General features: G+C 39.1%; 1 protein-coding gene across 7 annotated transcripts in view; it reads right to left on the bottom strand.

Annotated features, from left to right (window-relative positions):
• The window catches only part of LOC126482575 (ATP-binding cassette sub-family C member 5-like), a 512,906-nt gene that overhangs the window by 130,811 nt on the left and 361,842 nt on the right, over positions 1-20,253 (bottom strand). For all 7 annotated transcript variants that reach the window (XM_050106550.1, XM_050106549.1, XM_050106547.1 and 4 more), the window contains 3 exons: positions 18,172-18,359; positions 12,137-12,283; positions 11,916-12,045 (listed from right to left, as the gene is read on the bottom strand). In XM_050106550.1, coding sequence (XP_049962507.1) covers positions 11,916-12,045; positions 12,137-12,283; positions 18,172-18,359 — 465 coding nt within the window. The remainder of the gene's footprint in view (positions 1-11,915; positions 12,046-12,136; positions 12,284-18,171; positions 18,360-20,253) is intronic.

The following is a 20,253-nucleotide window of genomic DNA, read 5'->3' on the forward strand; positions in this document are numbered from 1 at the left end:
TGTAAAAATAAAAAATGAAATAATATCTATTTACTGTAAACCAATCAACTAATGCAAGGTAAAAGAAATGTTAGAATTTATCTGTCTGTCAAAAGATACAATTCATGCCTGTATTATATTGAAGTCGGCCGTTTGTAACATCAATTATCTGTAAAGAGAAGAAGAAATTGTGAATGAATATGAGTTTGTTTCCAAAAGGATTTTAGAACATAGTTTTATTATTTTGAATAAATTTATTTATTTTACAAAACTGAAGTTATAATGTTGAAGTTGAAGATGTAGCAAGAGAGAAAGAAATTTATGTTAACTTAGAGGTTTGGAATTTTATGAGATTAAAAACCAAAGAAAATTTATTTACAAATTTCTGTAGAAACAAATGGCAACTGTTCTGACTGACTTATTAGTGAAATATTTCTACTACAGGAGGAAGTTTGTCTTTATGGGAAATCCTCTGTGTCAATGATAAAAACAAAATGTGCAAATTTAAAAAAAAGACATACCACCAGTAATTCTTAAAGTATTAAAGACAAGCTATGTCAGAGAGGAATTATTTCATGTTATTGGCTTTTCCCACAATTTATACCAGTGGAGTCTATTATGTACACACAGTTCTACAGAAATACATAAAAGAGAAACAGAATATTCATCTCATCAGTGAAAATTGATAATTTGGCTCCCTGGTAAAGGATAATCTTAGAGAAGAAAAGAAAACAAATAAAGTGGGACACAAACTGGCTTTGAATAAGAATGTTCGTGAATTTACAAATAAATAAATAAATAAATGAAATCAGTACAAAGAGGATGGAATGCAAATTCCATATGGATATACAGGGGAAGCCTGACATCGAATGAAATTAATTTTGATTGATTTTTCAGGCTGATTTTGCTGACAAACAAGCAGACACCACTGTTATGGATGCCATATCATCATCTACGCCTTCTGCATGGAGGGAAAAACATCACCATCACTGTCACTGTAGAATGGCTATTTTTGGGCAGCTACTACATCTACTGCTGCTGTCAACAAGGAGATCCACCATACAATGATACAGAAAATGGTGATTTGATTTCAGAATAGCATTATAGCAAAATGTTATAGTGCTGTGGTGGTAGTTAATGATGAGTGATATTGTACACAACATTTTAGAAACAGTGGTGAACAGTAAATGAAAAGAATAAATGTAAAACTGAATTATTATAATAAAATCTAATCTAAACACACACTGTGCAATCCACTGTGAAGTGTATAGCAGAAAGTACTTAGTATTGTACAACATATTAGGGTTTTTGTCTGTGTTCCACTTGCATACAGAGTGCAGTAAGAACAACTACCTAATTATCTATGTGTACATTGTAATTTATCCACTTAATTTAATTAGTCTACTTAATCCAATTCATAAAACAAAATGATCTTCACACACACACACACACACACACAAACTGAAAGTACTTCCTTCTGCAAACCCCATAAAAAATTAATGTATATGAGATTTCTTCTATCAAAAGTAAAGTAAATGCTCCAATCATTTCCCCATCATTTCTTGATCAGTCATATCATTTTATTTTTCCCTATCTTCATTAATTATGTTCTTTCATATTCCCCTTTCTCTCCCTCTCTCAACCTTTCACTCAAGCCTCACAATCTGCTTTTTGTGGAATTTCTATGATGCTTTCCCATGAGTAAAATAAACCTGTGAATATTCACACTGTTCTCCTTTGTGTAGACTCAATACCGTCTGTTAGTTTCATGTGGTATGCCCCCCCCCCCCCCCCCCACAAGCACATGAACAATATTCTAAGATGGGCTGCTCATATTTTTAAACATTATACTGACTGCATCTTCCAAGTATCATGATAATGAACTGAAGTCTGTCACTTGCTTTATCTGTGACTGGACCTATGTGACACACCATTTCATTTTCACACAAATTGAAGCATTCAGTACAATATGGACAGACAAAATATCTATTCACCAAGTGGTGGCAGGAGAAAACACATTAAAATGTGGAAACCCACAAGCTTTTTAAGTCACCCCCGATCTCTGCAAAATACTGGTCAGATCTGATGCTACTTGTGCACCTATTTCCCTACCCTGTAACCCCTGCCCCTGTGACTGTCCACTATGTAAGAGTTGACCAATGCACCCTCCTACCACCACATGCAACACCCCTGTAACTGGCAAAACATGCTATCAAGGGGAGAATCGCCTGTGAAGCTACATATGTCATATACCAGCTGTTATGTAAACATTCTTGGGTCTTCTACATTGGTATGACTACTATTAAGTTATCAGAAATGATGAACGGGCATAGTCAGAGGGTGTATACTGGCAACATGCAATATTTTGTGGTAGAGTACACTCTCAACATGACAGTAGAGATCTCACTGCCTCAACATGACAGTAGAGATCTCGCAGTCTGTTTCACCACACATACCATCTAGATTCCCAATCCATACACCAGTTTCTCAGAACTTTGTTTGCAGGGGGGAATTGGCTTTATGTCTATACCTGCATAGATACTCTGCAAGCCACCACAAGCCGCATGGCGGAGGGTACCATGTACCACTACTTGTCATTTTTCATCCTGTTCCACTCGCAAATACAGTGAGGGGAAAAATGACTGCCTGTACGCCTCCATATGAGTCCTAATTTCTCATAGCTTATCTTCATGGTACTTATGCACAATGAATGTTGGCAGGAGCAGAATTGTTCAGCAGTCAGCTTAAAATGCTGGTTCTCTAAATTTTCTTAGTAGTGTTTCCTGAAAAGAAAACTGCTTTAACTCCACAGATTCCTATTTGAGTTCCCAAAGCATCTCCGTAACACGTTTTGTTCAAACCTACCAGTAATGTTAAAGCAGTAAAGGGGAAGTCGGGTGTTAGCTCCATGTGCTACAATTATTTTCTGTATATATATATATATATATATAATACATATGCTAAATCATTAATTTATTATTCCGTGTCTTATTCATAAAATATTATAGTTCACAAACTACCCTCATGATACTTAACTGCAAAAGGAATAGTTAGTTTACCTAAAACAACTTATTTGATGACTTATTATCTGTAGTAGATTCCTACAAAACATGAGGAATTGAGATTTCCATCGAGCAAAAGGTAATGGTTTATAAAATAATGTACAAAAGTCAGAAGCCCTTTAGTTACTTTCTTGCAAGCATTTCAAGTTTTCCAAAAACATACTATTTAAAAAAATACTGGTAATTATAACTTCTACTTGCCGTAAGATACTTTGGCTATTTTGGCCTTTAAGACTGAGTCATTCCCTAATTTTTTTGAACTGTTAAACATGTTTGGTTAACAGAATAATGTTTAATTAAAAAATTAAGAAAACAGAGAAAATTATGAACCTAAGAATATTACATGAAGATACAGATATTGCGTGAAGATAGGTAAATCCCAGCAGAAGTGTATGTGGTGTTAAATAAATAGTCCAGCTAACTTTGTTAAACCTGCAGTAACTCAACATCTAGATAAATCAAATTACTACTTGTTCCTTTATAATGTCATTGTAAATAATTTCCACATTGCTTTTATTAAAACTAAAATGTAACAACAAAGTTCAATAATTATTTCTATGCACTTACATAAATATTTAGAATAGGTACATTAGTCATGGAATCAGCAACCAGTAATCAAAGTGTGAATACCTATATCAAGAGCCAGCAGTTTGTCACCAGTATGATAATATCTATAAAACAGTGTGAATGTCTCTGTAAAGTTTTTTGAGTCTGTGGGAGTGATTCACTTTATCAACATTGTGTGGTTACTGTCTTATATATATGTTGATAAAGTTAGTGTTTGCTTCTGAATGGACACTATAAAATATTGCCACTGTCAAAATAGTTCATAACAGAGTAGACGAGGTTACCTGTGATTATTATTCAATGTGAGACATTGTAACCAATCTGATCATTGAGTGACTATGAGTGTCAAGGAATATGAAGATATATCATTTTAATTGATGGTGTGTTGTGTAAATCATTTCAAAAATTGTCATAAATTGACTACTGCTGGCAACCAGAAGGTGTGTATTCAACGAAGAGCTACCAAAGGCTATCAATAAATCACAGGGGAGTCACATCACAATGTCCTTTGATCTTGCTGCCCACCTGGCCTAAAGTTACATTAATTTCTATGGTCTCAGGCTTTCTTTTCAGTAAATATTCCTATTCTTCATGCCCTTTTATTGTTTATTATTTTATCGTTTGTTTTCCGACCTGCTTATTTTTTTCCTGCCAATGGCCTTGCCACAAATGGTACACTGGTTTCCATTGGATCACTTAATTTATGCACCACTAGACACAGATAACAATTGGATGGGTAACTGCCAAGGTCTGCCATGTGCTGTTGGCAAGTGGGGTGCACTTGGTCCTTGTGAGGCCAACTGAGAAGCTACCTGATTGAGATGTGGCAGCTCCAGATCATGGAAATTGAGATCGTCCGGGAGAGAAGTGCGTTGACCCCATGGCCCTCCATACCCGCATCCAATGACGCCTTAGAAGTGAGGATGACACGGAGGTCAGTCAGTACTGTTGGACCTTCCAAGACCTTCTCAGACAGATATTTTTATTCTATTCCTCTCTCTCCTCTCCTCATCTGGCTACCACATGTAAGGCACTTAGTTTTTCACTCTTATGACTCTTACATCATGTTTTTTGAGTAATCTTGCTTATTACCCTATCTTCTACCTTTAAGTTCTCTGGTTTTCAATTCTTGTCTGGTGCATGTACAAGCAATCTGTCTATTCTTCTCATATTGTCCAATAAATTTCTCCTGAGCTATGTTTCTGGGTAGATTTTCCATAACTCTTCCCATTTACTAAACATCACCAATCTTTTTCCTTTATCTCTATTGCTTTCCTTTGACCCCTTCTGCCAAAAGAAGGAGCCACTGGCTCCAAAAGCTTGAGCATTTCCACATTTTTTTAATGTAATTTCTCTTGCTGCTACTTATAACATTTGCAATATTATGAAAATCTGATGGGATACTTGTGTAGATTTTTTTGTTTTTGTTTTCCAGAGAATACATCATTGTAGTTAACCGCATCATATGAGGTTAGTTTTAATATTGTCTACCAGGTTATAAAAACGTACATCATACACTTACGCTAGGAGAACATGCTGTGGTCTCCCTACCAAAAAATCATTGGTCCAGTCACTTATTTTGTTTTATGCCTGAAATCAACGTACTTTTGTAAATAAATGTGGTGTGGTATGAAGACAAATGCTTTAAAAAAGTACTGAATCCATCTGATTATCTTGATCCATGACTTTGAGGATGTCATATGAGAGTAGACACAGTCGAGGTAGAAGTGCAGAGGCAAAGATGTTGTTGAATGACAGGTGAGGTACGAGTGGCCTCAATCTCCGCTAATTTCAAGTTGCCGCCACTCATACCTCACCTGTCATTCAACAACATCTTTGCCTCTGCACTTCTGCCTCGACTGACATCTCTGCCCAAACTCTTTGTCTTTAAATATGTCTGCTTATGTCTGTATATGTGTGGATGGATGTGTGTGTGTGTCCGAGTGTATACCCGTCCTTTTTTCCCCCTAAGATAAGTCTTTCCGCTCCCGGGATTGGAATGACTCCTTACCCTCTCCCTTAAAACCCACATCCTTTCGTCTTTCCCTCTCCTTCCCTCTTTCCTGATGAGGCAACAGTTTGTTGCGCTTGAATTTTGTGTGTATGTTTGTGTGTCTGTCGACCTGCCAGCACTTTCATTTGGTAAGTCACATCATCTTTGTTTTTTTTATATATATATATATATATATATATATATATATATATATATATATATATATATATATATATATATATATATATATATATATATAATAGAAGGAAACATTCCACGTGGGAAAAAATTGCGTGTGTGCTAGTGTATACCTGTCCTTTTTTCCCCCTAAGGTAAGTCTTTCCGCTCCCGGGATTGGAATGACTCCTTACCCTCTCCCTTAAAACCCACTTCCTTTCGTCTTCCCCTCTCCTTCCCTCTTTCCTGATGAGGCAACAGTTTGTACCCATGGCTGTTCCCTTTAATTGTTGGTATGTCTGGCCTTCAAAAGTGAAGAAGTTGTGGGTCAGGATGAAACTGGCTAAGGTAATGAGGAAAGAGGTTTTAGGTAGGGTGGCAGGTGATCGGCGTGAAAGGAAATGCTCCATAGCAGCGAGGCCCTGGACGTGCGGAATATTTGTGTATAAGGACGTGGCATCAATGGTTACAAGGATGGTTTCCGGGGGTAACAGATTGGGTAAGGATTCCAGGCGTTCAAGGAAGTGGTTGGTGTCCTTGATGAAGGATGGGAGACTACATGTAATGGGTTGAAGGTGTTGATCTACGTAGGCAGAGATACGTTCTGTGGGGGCTTGGTAACCAGCTACAATGGGGCGGCCGGGATGATTGGGTTTGTGGATTTTAGGAAGAAGGTAGAAGGTAGGGGTGCGGGGTGTCGGTGGAGTCAGGAGGTTGATGGAGTCAGGTGAAAGGTTTTGCAGGGGGCCTAAGGTTCTGAGGATTCCTTGGAGCTCCGCCTGGACATCGGGAATGGGGTTACCTTGGCAAACTTTGTATGTGGTGTTGTCTGAAAGCTGACGCAGTCCCTCAGCCACATACTCCCGACGATCAAGTACCACGGTCGTGGAACCCTTGTCCGCCGGAAGAATGACGATGGATTGGTCAGCCTTCAGATCACAGATAGCCTGGGCTTCAGCAGTGGTGATGTTGGGTGTAGGATTAAGGTTTTTTAAGAAGGATTGAGATGCAAGGCTGGAAGTCAGAAATTCCTGGAAGGTTTGGAGAGGGTGATTTTGAGGAAGAGGAGGTGGGTCCCACTGTGACGGAGGTCGGAACTGTTCCAGGCAGCGTTCAATTTGGACTCCTCAAGACACCATCCAAATATTCCGCACGTCCAGGGCCTCGCTGCTATGGAGCACTTCCTTTCACGCCGATCACCTGCCACCCTACCTAAAACCTCTTTCCTCATTACCTTAGCCAGTTTCATCCTGACCCACAACTTCTTCACTTTTGAAGGCCAGACATACCAACAATTAAAGGGAACAGCCATGGGTACCAGGATGGCCCCCTCGTACGCCAACCTATTCATGGGTTGCTTAGAGGAAGCCTTCTTGGTTACCCAGCCTGCCAACCCAAAGTTTGGTACAGATTTATTGATGACATCTTCATGATCTGGACTCGCAGTGAAGAAGAACTCTTGAATTTCCTCTCCAACCTCAACTCCTTTGGTTCCATCAGTTTCACCTGGTCCTACTCCAAATCCCATGCCACTTTCCTTGACGTTGACCTCCACCTGTCCAATGGCCATGTTCACACGTCCGTCCACATCAAACCCACCAACAAGCAACAGTACCTCCATTATGACAGCTGCCACCCATTCCACATCAAACGGTCCCTTCCCTACAGCCTAGGTCTTCGTGGCAAACGAATCTGCTCCAGTCCGGAATCCCTGAATCATTACACCAACAACCTGAAAACAGCTTTCGCATCCCGCAACTACCCTCCCGACCTGGTACAGAAGCAAATAACCAGAGCCACTTCCTCGTCCCCTCAAACCCAGAATCCCCCACAGAAGAACCACAAAAGTGCCCCACTTGTGACAGGATACTTTCCGGGACTGGACCAGACTCTGAATGTGGCTCTCCAGCAGGGATACGACTTCCTCAAATCCTGCCCTGAAATGAGATCCATCCTTCATGAAATCCTCCCCACTCCGCCAAGAGTGTCTTTCCGCCGTCCACCTAACCTTCGTAACCTCTTAGTTCATCCCTATGAAATCCCCAAACCACCTTCCCTACCCTCTGGCTCCTATCCTTGTAACCGCCCCCGATGCAAAACCTGTCCCATGCACCCTCCCACCACCACCTACTCCAGTCCTGTAACCCGGAAGGTGCACACGATCAGAGGCAGAGCCACGTGTGAAAGCACCCACGTGATTTACCAACTGACCTGCCTACACTGTGATGCATTCTATGTGGGAATGACCAGCAACAAACTGTCCATTCGCATGAATGGACACAGGCAGACAGTGTTTGTTGGTAATGAGGATCACCCTGTGGCTAAACATGCCTTGGTGCACAGCCAGCACATCTTGGCACAGTGTTACACCGTCCGGGTTATCTGGATACTTCCCACCAACACCAACCTATCCGAACTCCGGAGATGGGAACTTGCCCTTCACTATATCCTCTCTTCTCGTCATCCGCCAGGCCTCAATCTCCGCTAATTTCAAGTTGCCGCCACTCATACCTCACCTGTCGTTCAACAACTTCTTTGCCTCTACACTTCTGCCTCGACTGACATCTCTGCCCAAACTCTTTGTCTTTAAATATGTCTGCTTGTGTCTGTATGTGTGGATGGATATGTGCGTGTGTACGAGTGTATACCTGTCCTTTTTTCCCCCTAAGGTAAGTCTTTCCGCTCCCGGGATTGGAATGACTCCTTACCCTCTCCCTTAAAACCCACTTCCTTTCGTCTTCCCCTCTCCTTCCCTCTTTCCTGATGAGGCAACAGTTTGTTGCGAAAGCTTGAATTTTGTGTGTATGTTTGTGTTTGTTTGTGTGTCTATCGACCTGCCAGCGCTTTTGTTCGGTAAGTCACCTCATCTTTGTTCTTTTTTTATATATATATATATATATATCTATATATATATATCTATATATATATATATATATATAAAAAAAGAACAAAGATGAGGTGACTTACCGAACAAAAGCGCTGGCAGGTCGATAGACACACAAACAAACACAAACATACACACAAAATTCAAGCTTTCGCAACAAACTGTTGCCTCATCAGGAAAGAGGGAAGGAGAGGGAAAGACGAAAGGAAGTGGATTTTAAGGGAGAGGGTAAGGAGTCATTCCAATCCCGGGAGCGGAAAGACTTACCTTAGGGGGAAAAAAGGACGGGTATACACTCGCACACACACACACACACATATCCATCCACACATATACAGACACAAGCAGACATATTTAAATACAAAGAGTTTGGGCAGAGATGTCAGTCGAGGCGGATGTGCAGAGGCAAAGATGATGTTGAATGACAGGTGAAGTGTGAGTGGCGGCAACTTGAAATTAGCGGAGATTGAGGCCTGGTGGGTAACGGGAAGAGAGGATATATTGAAGAGCAAGTTCCCATCTCCCGAGTTCGGATAGGTTGGTGTTGGTGGGAAGTATCCAGATAACCCGGACGGTGTAACACTGTGCCAAGATGTGCTGGCCGTGCACCAAGGCATGTTTAGCCACAGGGTGATCCTCATTACCAACAAACACTGTCTGCCTGTGTCCATTCATGCGAATAGACAGTTTGTTGCTGGTCATTCCCACATAGAATGCATCACAGTGTAGGCAGGTCAGTTGGTAAATCACGTGGGTGCTTTCACACGTGGCTCTGCCTTTGATCGTGTACACCTTCCTGGTTACAGGACTGGAGTAGGTGGTGGTAGGAGGGTGCATGGGACAGGTTTTACACCGGGGGCGGTTACAAGGATAGGAGCCAGAGGGTAGGGAAGGTGGTTTGGGGATTTCATAGGGATGAACTAACAGGTTACGAAGGTTAGGTGGATGGCGGAAAGACACTCTTGGTGGAGTGGGGAGGATTTCATGAAGGATGGGTCTCATTTCAAGGCAGAATTTGAGGAAGTTGTATCCCTGCTGGAGAGCCACATTCAGAGTCTGGTCCAGTCCCGGAAAGTATCCTGTCACAAGTGGGGTACTTTTGTGGTTCTTCTGTGGGGGATTCTGGGTTTGAGGGGATGAGGAAGTGGCTCTGGTAGTTGCGGGATGCGAAAGCTTTACACCAACAACCTGACAACAAAGTTCAGCACTTCTGCTTTTGCTTTCCCACCCTCAATTTTGCTGCTGGTGCCATCCAGGAGTGTCTGTATTCCTAGTTTGGTGTCTGTGAGAGCCTTTACATTCCTTTCAGTTTTGTGAGAAATCTTCCAGTAAGATTATTTACACTAGTTACACAGGCTTCACATATTACTCTCTTGACAGTCAAATGCATTTTATTCAGCACTTTCCTCTCCATAGCCCTATGCTTTGTTTTACAACTATATGAGTACTTAATAATTAGAGTATGTTTAACACATCAGTAAACAGGTATTTAAATTACCAGTCAAAATTGATGTAGAAATTTTATGAATGTTTTATGAACTAAACAGATAATGCTAAGGATTTAAAAAACAACAATAAACCTTTGTCTTGTCTAACTGAAAGTGTAGATCAAATATAACTGAACAAATAATGTGGACAAGCTCCTAATTCGAACTGATACCTATGAGTCTCAAGGAAAAAAAATCGATTACAAAGAAACATAAAACTAATAAAAGAAGAACTACATAAAAACCTAATGAAATTTAAATAAAATTAAAATCTGAGGAGAGAAATGTATGATAACATAGACATAGCAAGAAAAGAATTTGGTGAATCTGTATATAAAGTCTGAAAAAAGCAAAAAATATTTTCAATGATGCCTCTTGTGGGCGAAGTTTCTAGATAAACTTGTTAGTGACAGACATTGAACAAAACTGTTTATTATAACAATGGCCAGATATGTCCAGGAGAAAATAATTGGGTGAGTATCATCTAAGGTTAGTTCCATAGTAAGTTACTCAGAACTATTGAATATTTTTAAATGTAATGAGGGAAGATGAGTGAATATGATCCAGTGGAAATGAGGCTCAAAGAGAAGGGGGCAACCAGAAACATGAATCTTCTCTCAAAAGTAGTGATAAAGGGATGGAAAGAACAATATTAACAAATTCTGTAGATTTCAAGGGTACTGCTTTGGTAAAAACAATGATCATCCTGTTAGGAGTGACAACACTGATTGTTAGTCAAGAATAAAACTCACAGGGATTAAAGTACTGACTCTGAATCAGAGGACACACACACTACCTTTACAAAGCAGGTTGCCAGTACTTTCATTTTTTATTCAGTCTGTTACCCCCTTGAATTGCTACTGGTCCGGTGCTTCCTTGCACATGATCTTCAATTTAAAAACAAAATAGACAAATTCCTGCATCTTCCTTTCCATGAGTGATCCATTCCATTTTTTATGCCTTTCTCAAGTTATTCTGTAGCCCTTAGTCCCACTAGCAATACCCTCCTACAGTTTTTTTCAGTGTATGGCTGTATAGGATACTGGATCTCCTGATGGCTTACACTAACAATTTCATCGTCTCTTATGTGAACTTACCATTTTATTTTCCTTGATTCATGGGGTTGAATACATATGCTCTGATTCACTGCCTTTACTCACATCTAAAACTACTGACTATTTCTTCTCATTTATGTTTCTGTTAATTAATTTCCAGGATTCTGGAAGGCATGATGTCAGCAGCACTATGGTTTACTACATTATGCAATAAACTGAAGAGATTCATCCAAGTTGCAAATATTAATTTTCTTAATTATTTCATGACTAGTTTCAAGCCTAAGCTTATTATCAAATCATCCACTAAGGTATGCAATAACATCCATTAGGACAACCACATGCCTATTCAATCCAGTTAAACTCATCTTGTAAATTAGTGCAGGTTTGAACTTCATTCACCAGGCAACTTCATTCAACAGGCAACTTCATTCACTAGGCGGTTCAGGCCTTATTAATTTGCAAGATGTGTTTAGCTGGAATGGATACAAATGTGGCAGTCATAATGGATATTACTGCATAGCTTAATGGATGGTTTGATAATGCACTTAGACTCAAAACTAATCATGAAGTAATAAAGAAAATTAGTATTGCAACTTGGACGGTTCTCTGCAATTTATTGCATAATTTGGTCATGTTTATGTGTTTCTGCATTCAACAATTTATCAATAGTCTGTTAACTTTGTATTATTTAAGAAACATTATAGCTTTCACCTTCATCTATGTCTCTTGAGAAAAGAGTTTGCATTCTTCCCAGAGGCGTTGTTTCAAAGAAATACAGTGGGCTCTCCACCACTTTCTTGAACAAATTGTTGTGCAGTATTGTTGATGCTCTCAAAGACACCTAAAATATTAGCAATAGTTTGAGCACAACAGTAGACAACAAGTATTGTAAGTAAACATGTACTTAGATTAGAAATCTCAGTGGTACTTACTTTTGTAAACATGAACCCTCTCAGCAAGCTAGTTCCCAAAATAACTGCAATTGTTACTGCATAAACAAGCTGATACATGTGGTACTTTGGATTATCATTTAAGTTGTGACTGATGACTGTTACATTTCCCAAATTTATTGTCACATTCTGGAAATGATAAAAACGAAAATTCTGAGATCTGCTGTTACCAAAAGGGTGAATGTGATACCTTGAACAACACACATCTCTAGTACAATAAGGACTAGTAATATTTTAGATTCTAAAAATATTTCACAACAGGCCAATTAATATTTACGGTCACTGCCTACAGTTTCTACATCACATATAACCTCTACTTACAGTATTGTGCTCCTTTATTTGACTCGGTCTTGTTTGAAATTGTCCTTTACAGGGTCCTGGAAGTAGATATTTCTGAAATTCTGAGAGCCACTGAATCACAATTTAATTACCATTAACTGGTGATCTTTTTCTTGTTTGGGACCAGGTACTCACCCTGGCCAAACAGATCTACACTTGTCACATCCTAAAGTCCCTCTAGATCACACTGAGATGAATGACTGGATGGTGCTTTAAACAACAATGCCAGCACATTTCCATCTCAATCACGTCTAATATGAGCTTATTCTTTTCATCCAATGATCTGAAGTCAGCAAACCACTAAAGTCACTCCCTTCTACTCTCCCTCATTCATCACACATCTCATCCTAGCACGAAGAAAAGTAAGCAAGCTTATGTGGTACTTAGGACCATGGTCACAGTTGCTTCACTAGGCAAGTGGTAACGAACACAATATGCGTACAATAACTTATCACTTCTCAAAGAGGATGCTGGCAGCAGATGTATGAAACCCGTATGTTGCACAGGACCTATTCACACAGGGCAGGCAGAATGTAAAGGATCAAACATGTAACAGTGTTTTGTACTTATACAAAAACACAAGTAACAAAAGCTAATATCTTATTGTTACATATTACAGAATACTACTGTACAACACTATTGTGAATAGTACTGTTTGCTAATTATAACATATGTACTGGTTGTAGGGTATGAATTTAACAATGGTGTTTTCTTTTCTGTTTGTGCTTAAAGGAGCAGGGGGAAGTTACATATACTGCTGACCACTAAAAATTATGTGTAACATATTTAGAAAATGCAATACCAAAAAGGCAAAGAATAGGAGCCAGAACAAATATGACCAGTAGGGTGTCATTGGGTGTGGTAAGATATTGATGTGGAGCTCACATGAAGAAGTCATGAGGTGCCGCAATTCATTGGCAGTGAGCACATATGCATATGGTCACACACAAGGCCTCGTAGGGTGGTGGCTGGATGTGCCAATGTGTAAGTGGCTACATGGCCTGCCACAGAGTATAAAGGTGGAGGCAGTGGTGCCCAACAGAAGGCAAGACTTCTATGTAGGACAGACTCAGAGACTGCATATCTAGTATTTGCTCTGGGTCTGCTCACATTCATATTTAGTCACATACCTCCCTCCAGAGAAACATGATAAGAATTGTGCAATTTTATCAAGTCATTCATTCATCTTCTGCTCAGATGAGGATAAAGATTGTTGTTATTCAAGTCTTGTCTTTTGTTCATATATTTCCTGACCAATTTCCATAATTCTTTCAAAACATTCATTTGCCATCACCGTGTTCGCTAACTCGATGGACCTTCCTCAGCTTGCTATGACTTTAAGTGTCTAGACCACTCGTTACATGTGACATACAAGTTTTATTTTCTGGAGCCAGGTGTGAGATTGGATGGTCGTGAATAAGTGTGAAGTTGTTGTCACGCTATGAGTTATCAGAATAGTCACTCCTTTTTGTAAAATTGAACTTGCACATCCCTAGCACACACAAAGCAATGGAAAGGCTTTAAGGATCCCTTTGCATTATATGAACAACCCATACATAGGCCAGTGGCAGAGCCAGGAACTAGGACAGTAAAAGAGAGTTTGTCAACTGTTCTTGAGAAGGATGGCCCTTTCCAGCACCAAGGAATGGATGGCACCAGGAAAAGAAAGAGGAAGAGGCCAGGAGAAATGCAGCACCAGATAGGGCCTGGGGGCCAAAGCATAGTGGCCAGATCGCGCACAGAGTCGATTTGGATATCCCAGAAGGTGGCCAGGAGTAACTGACAGTGATGTGAGACTGCAGATGACACACAGATGGTGGAACAGGTTACCGACAGTGTGAGGGCATTTAGCAACAGTGGTGGCCGACAGACTGCCCAGAGAGTGTTTATCATGCACAGAGCGTTCATAGGAAAAGTAAAAGCTTGGAAAATGAAGTAAGAGTGTAAGAAAGCCACTTCCTGGAAAGATATTAAGAGTCAGCCATGAAAACAGAAACAAGTTCATAGAATTGGAGTGCCAGGAAGGCACTAATAATTGCTTGACATTTCTCATGGGCACTGCAGTGCAGATAAACCTAATTCAGGGAAATACTCTGGGAAACAGTGGAAGGTATAATCTGGATGAAAAAATCTGGTTCAGGGAATCACTAGTATGGTTGCAAGGATAAAGGGAACTGTAACACTCAAATTATGGACAAGAATTGGCATGAAAGTGACACACTGCTTCCATGTAATTAGGGAAGATGTGGATCTTTCATTTCACATGGTGGTGAGCCGAGACTTCTTCAAGAAAAATGGAAGCATAATCAATGACATCACCAGAAGCTTGTCGATCCACAGGGGATGGACTGAAATCCAGGCAGGTGAAAATTGAGCTCTGTACACTTGCTACTGCAGTTGTGCAGGTACCGGAAAGAAAAGGCAATTTCAGAAAAGCTCAGATGCCGAGCAAAATTCACATAGAGAAACAAAGACTGAGTAACAGAGTAAGCTCGACACAGTATAGATCTTTCAACAAAGGCTTAAGTGCAAGTCGAGAAACATGTATAAAAGCGAGAGCAAATAGGGACACAAAGCAAATGGTTGAAACACGACAGAGACATGCAACAGGTATTACTGGAGGGAACCAAAAGGGGTAAAGCAAAGTTGAACAAGACTAACAATAGAACCCTGAAAGGAATGGGTGTACTGAATACAAATAGAGGTGAACAGAGTCAAAGAGGCTATCATTCTGAAACAGGGGATCACCAAGGGCCTGTTTCTTCTGAAGAATTAGCAATAGTAGAATTAGGAGAATGGCTAACAAGTGTGCTAAACACTACAGATTAGAGTGTGTCAGTAGAAAGCCCACTGTTGGAACCAGAAGCAGTCCCAGAGAAGGCATTGTTGTGGTAATCATTCAGCATGAATTCTGTGAATAGAAACAAGCCACAGTTGAAAACGAGAGTAAGTATACTAAAAGAGAATATCCGAGTGAGTCATTTGCACACCACAGAGAAGGCAGCAATTTGAGCTACATAGCATGTAAAGCAATGTTTTTAATTTACCAAGAGACAAATTATCTTATACAGATTATATAGTGCATGAAATTAAACTTAACAGAGGCAGAAGGCAGGGTGATACTTATGCAACAATGCAGAATACTGTAAGCACAAAAAGAGATGCTCCAGCAAGAAACTGGAAAGGTTTCAGAGGATGACATCACAGTACCAAGCAAAAGTGATTGGAATTTTCTGTTAATTATGATTCCAAAGAAAACGCTTGCAAGTAGGAAGCAAAAGTGGTGAATAGTTGTGGACTATGGGGGACTGATGAAATCTCCCTAAATTCATTACCAAGGATAGAAAAAATTCCTGATGGTCTAGGAAAGCCAAAATACTTCTTGATCCTAGATTTAGTGAATGGTTTTTATTAGGTCATATTATATAGAACGAACCAAGAAAAAGTGGTTTTCAATATGGTGTACAGACATTCAGAGTACAAATGAATGTGCATGTATCTTCAAACAACACTAAGTACATTTCAGAAGTTGATGAATTCTCTTCTGACAGGCTTACAAGGTGACAAATTGTTCGTTTATTTGGATAATGTGATGATATTTGGCTGCTCCTTATAGAAACACAATGTTTAGCTGACAGAAATATTTGAAAGACTTAGACTCCACAATTTAAAGTTAAAGGTGGACAAGTGCAAAATTTTGCAACAACAAGTATACTAGTTGCCCATATTTTATCACCTGAGGGCTTGGCGCCAGACCCACAGAAAGTCAAAGTGACAATGGAGTATTCACAGCCTAAAACAACAAAGCAACTAAGGGGATATCTATGACTTGTGGGATACACAGGCATTTTATAAACAACTTAGTTAGCTACATGAGTTATTAAAAAAGGAAATATCTTCCACCTGGGATTCAAGCTGGAAAACGATTTTCAGTATCAGGAACAGGAGCTGATCAGCTCACTAATGTTGCAGTATCTGGACCTTGACAAGGGCTTTATAACCAACACAGATACTAGTGAGACAAATATAAGAGCAGTTTTGAGTCAGGGAAAAACTAGAAGCAAATTATCTTTCCCACATGCCTTGAGGATGCTGAATAAGGCAGAAAGAGGGTACAGTATGACTGGGAGGGAGATGTTAACCATCTTTTGGGCAGTATATTACTTAAGACTGCACATATTTGACAGGAAGTTACTGATATGTATTGACCAATTTGGGTAGGTGTCATCCTGATTGATGAAGTTTATGTCAAAGTTGCAGGAATAAGACCATCAGATGATGTTCAAAAATGGCAAACAAAATGAATTCGCTGATGCACATCTGTGAGTAAGGAAGGTCAGGGTGGTTGGTGCATGACCAGAAGGCAACAGTAGCCTAGGTCTGGACAAGGCAGAAGAGAAAGCTGTAGCATGGGTCAGGGACTTACAGGCAGGCACAGGCAGCAGGGCTGTTGACACAAGCAAGCAGGCGACAGGCGGGATCACCGAGGACACAGAAAAATGAGACAGCTGAACTGAAAACAGTAATAGATTATATTAAAAATTGTGAAAGCTGTGTCACAGATATAGAAGAGTATATCTGGGAATGTGAGACATCTTAAGTGAGCATGGTAGAAGAAATAAATCAACATGAAAAAGCTGCAAAATTAAAACAGTTTCACGTATCTCCCACTGGAGGACAACATGGCATAGAAAGAATCTATCAGTGAATAAAAAAAGTACTGAGCATTAAATGATATGAAGAAGGATATAGAAGAATATATTTTAGAGATGATAAAGACGCATGAACACGTTTTCAAAATGTGTGATGCTGATGTAGTGCTTCCATTAAAGCACACAAACCAAGGAAATAAGTACATCCTTATGTTTCAGCATGCAATGACCAAGTTTATGGTAGCCAAGCCTATTGAACAGCAGTATGTAAGGATAAGTAGTGAGCAGTTACAATGTAAAACAGTATATAAGAGCCTTACAATATGCAAGCAAGTACTTATACTTTTGTTCACATATGACCATGAGAGGTATGACACTAAGAGGCTGCAACCAGTTCAAGAAATTCTGAAGAACTGCATTCAGAAGCTAATAATATTGAATGAAACTTTGTGGACATCATTAAATAATAATGAATGGCTCTTTGTTGTCCCAGTGGACTAGGGCATTACCATTGTCTGTCATAAATAAAGACCCACCAATGTCACGCACTGATGTACAGGAATTTTAAATTATTAGGTAAATGTCATGGATATAAGGCTCAAATGATGATCAAATCAAAGCAAATAATACAAATAAATGTTTATAGTGTCAAGTGCAATTATGTAGTTTACAAAAACTACATTGCAAGAGAAATAAATAAATAGAGAGAGATACATATGGAGGGTGGTACAGGAAAGAGGGGGGTGGGGTGGGTGCAGGTGACTTAAAATTAACACTCATGAGGTAGTTGCAGATACCAAAATTTTCAATAATTAGAGGCCAATACACCAAATGAAAAGGTAGGTAGTATTCAGAAGTTATTTCCTTTAGAAATCAAGAAGAGAGCTGAAAAAAAGTGTAGACAGCTGGATATGTTGATTCAAGAAAGGGGGAAAAAGTGCCACGGCAAGAATGGAAAGAAAGTCATGAAATTTTCCTTCAATATTTACAGTACTTTTCACAATATCTAAATAAAATATAACTTACCCCACTTCCTTCCTTGATCCACAAAGCAAGCCACCATGTGCTAAATGCTGTGCTGCCCACATTTAATAAAAAACATAATGAAACTATGAGTGCAATGAAATAGCCTCCTGCTGCAGAAATGTATGACTGGTAAGTATAAAAACGAATATTTCCTTTTGTAATTTCTTCCTTTTCCATGATTTTTTGTCCTGAAACCAAGAATAATACAATGACATGGTACTGGAACAAAACAACTGCAAAAAGACAAAAGCGGAGCAGCAATACTATGATAGATAATACCAAATAGAAGCAATAGTCACATTACAAAGGTTTGTGTTAATCAGAAACCAGATTTATAAAGTGCAGCCTGAGCTAGAAGATCTGAACAACCTTTTCTACAGAGTCAGTTGTCATGTGACACACTTTTTTATTTCCAGAGAAGCAGCTATAATGAAAGGACAAAGAATTTAATAACTACCACATAATTGTACATTCTATCCTATCATAACAACATTCATTTGTATTTAACATTTGCAGCTCAGCAACAACAGTTATGAAAACTGCATGTATTTATCTTTTATGGAGTTAACTGAATGTAATGTATTCGATAATAATATAATGACCCAGCATTATTTCCAGAAACTATTAATTTATTCAACAAATATCTTATGTTTTGGTAACTGAAGACTTCTGGCAGAAAAGTCAAAAGTGGAGCAGAAATACTATGATAGATAATACTAAACGATAGAAGCAATAGTCACATTACAAAGGTTTGTGTTAATCAGCAACTAGATTTATAAAGTGCAGCCTGAGCTAGAAGATCTGAACAACCATTCTACAGAGTCAGTTGTCATGTGACACACTTTTTTATTTCCAGGGAAGCAGCTATAATGAAAGGACAAAGAAGCTTCAGCTGATTGTGTAAAGTGTATTAGCCTCAATGTGAATATGGAAATAGGTACAACAATATATGCAATGACAGATACATTCTTCCAAGAATTCAAAGAAAAAAATCATTCATCATTGTATAGTTTAATATTATGACTAAGACACAAACCAACAATGAAACAGACAGCATCTGTGAGACGAGGAAGTAATATGATGTCTGAAAAACAATGAAAATCTTCGAGTCATGGGAGGCCACAATATTATAAGAGGAAAAGGAAAGAATAGAGAATTATCAAATATATGTTAGCTACAAAGTGAGATAAACACCTAACTACAAGGACTAAACTTTCCATTAACCAAAGACCATAATCGCTAAAATAATATATTGAAGAAAGGTCTCTTGATATCACATGACAGGAACAGTGCTGTATGTTTCAAATGTACATGGTATTACATGTAACTTTTGTTTCTGTGTGGGAACTGTTGATTGTCTCAAAGTATCCAGAAGTTTGAATACTCCATTCTACGATTACCCCTGCAACAATTTATACATGTCCAACAAGGCTAAGTGTAAGGTTCACAGTGACTCTCTATATATTTTTTCCTCAGAACAGATTGCTGTGTAGCTTGAAGTACATGTCGCATTGTCCACAATCCGCTTAATTTTTGCAATATGGGAGATGGAATTGATTTTAGGTTGGAGGGGAAATCCAGCTTTCATATTGTTTATGGAAGGAATACATACATAATCTTAATAAGAAATGACAGGACAAAATTTTGAACATGATATAGTTGACTGTGGGTACAGCATTTTGCAAACCTGTTGGTTGGTTGGTTGGTTTGGGGGAAGAGACCAAACAGCGAGGTCATCGGTCTCATCGGATTTGCCTGGAGTGATTTAGGGAAATAACGGAAAACCTAAATCAGGATGGCTGGACGCGGGATTGAACCGTCGTCCTCTCAAATTTTTGCAAACCGACCATCTCTTTAGGTTGAAAAGAAAAGTCATTATACTGAAATCACACCTAATTCACAAAATGTGTGTTGCATGCTTACATTTTGAATCTAAAATTTCTTATTTCAGTGTAATTATTATAATGTGAATGACAAGCATATAAGACAATCTCTCACACTTAAGAAGAATGTTGAATACAGCAAAAGTGATCATACAATGACTGTTTTCACAGCCACTGTTTAGGCACTTGGTAACAGGCA

The sequence above is a fragment of the Schistocerca serialis genome, chromosome 1 (genome assembly GCF_023864345.2).
Source record: "Schistocerca serialis cubense isolate TAMUIC-IGC-003099 chromosome 1, iqSchSeri2.2, whole genome shotgun sequence".
Lineage (NCBI taxonomy): Eukaryota > Metazoa > Arthropoda > Insecta > Orthoptera > Acrididae > Schistocerca > Schistocerca serialis.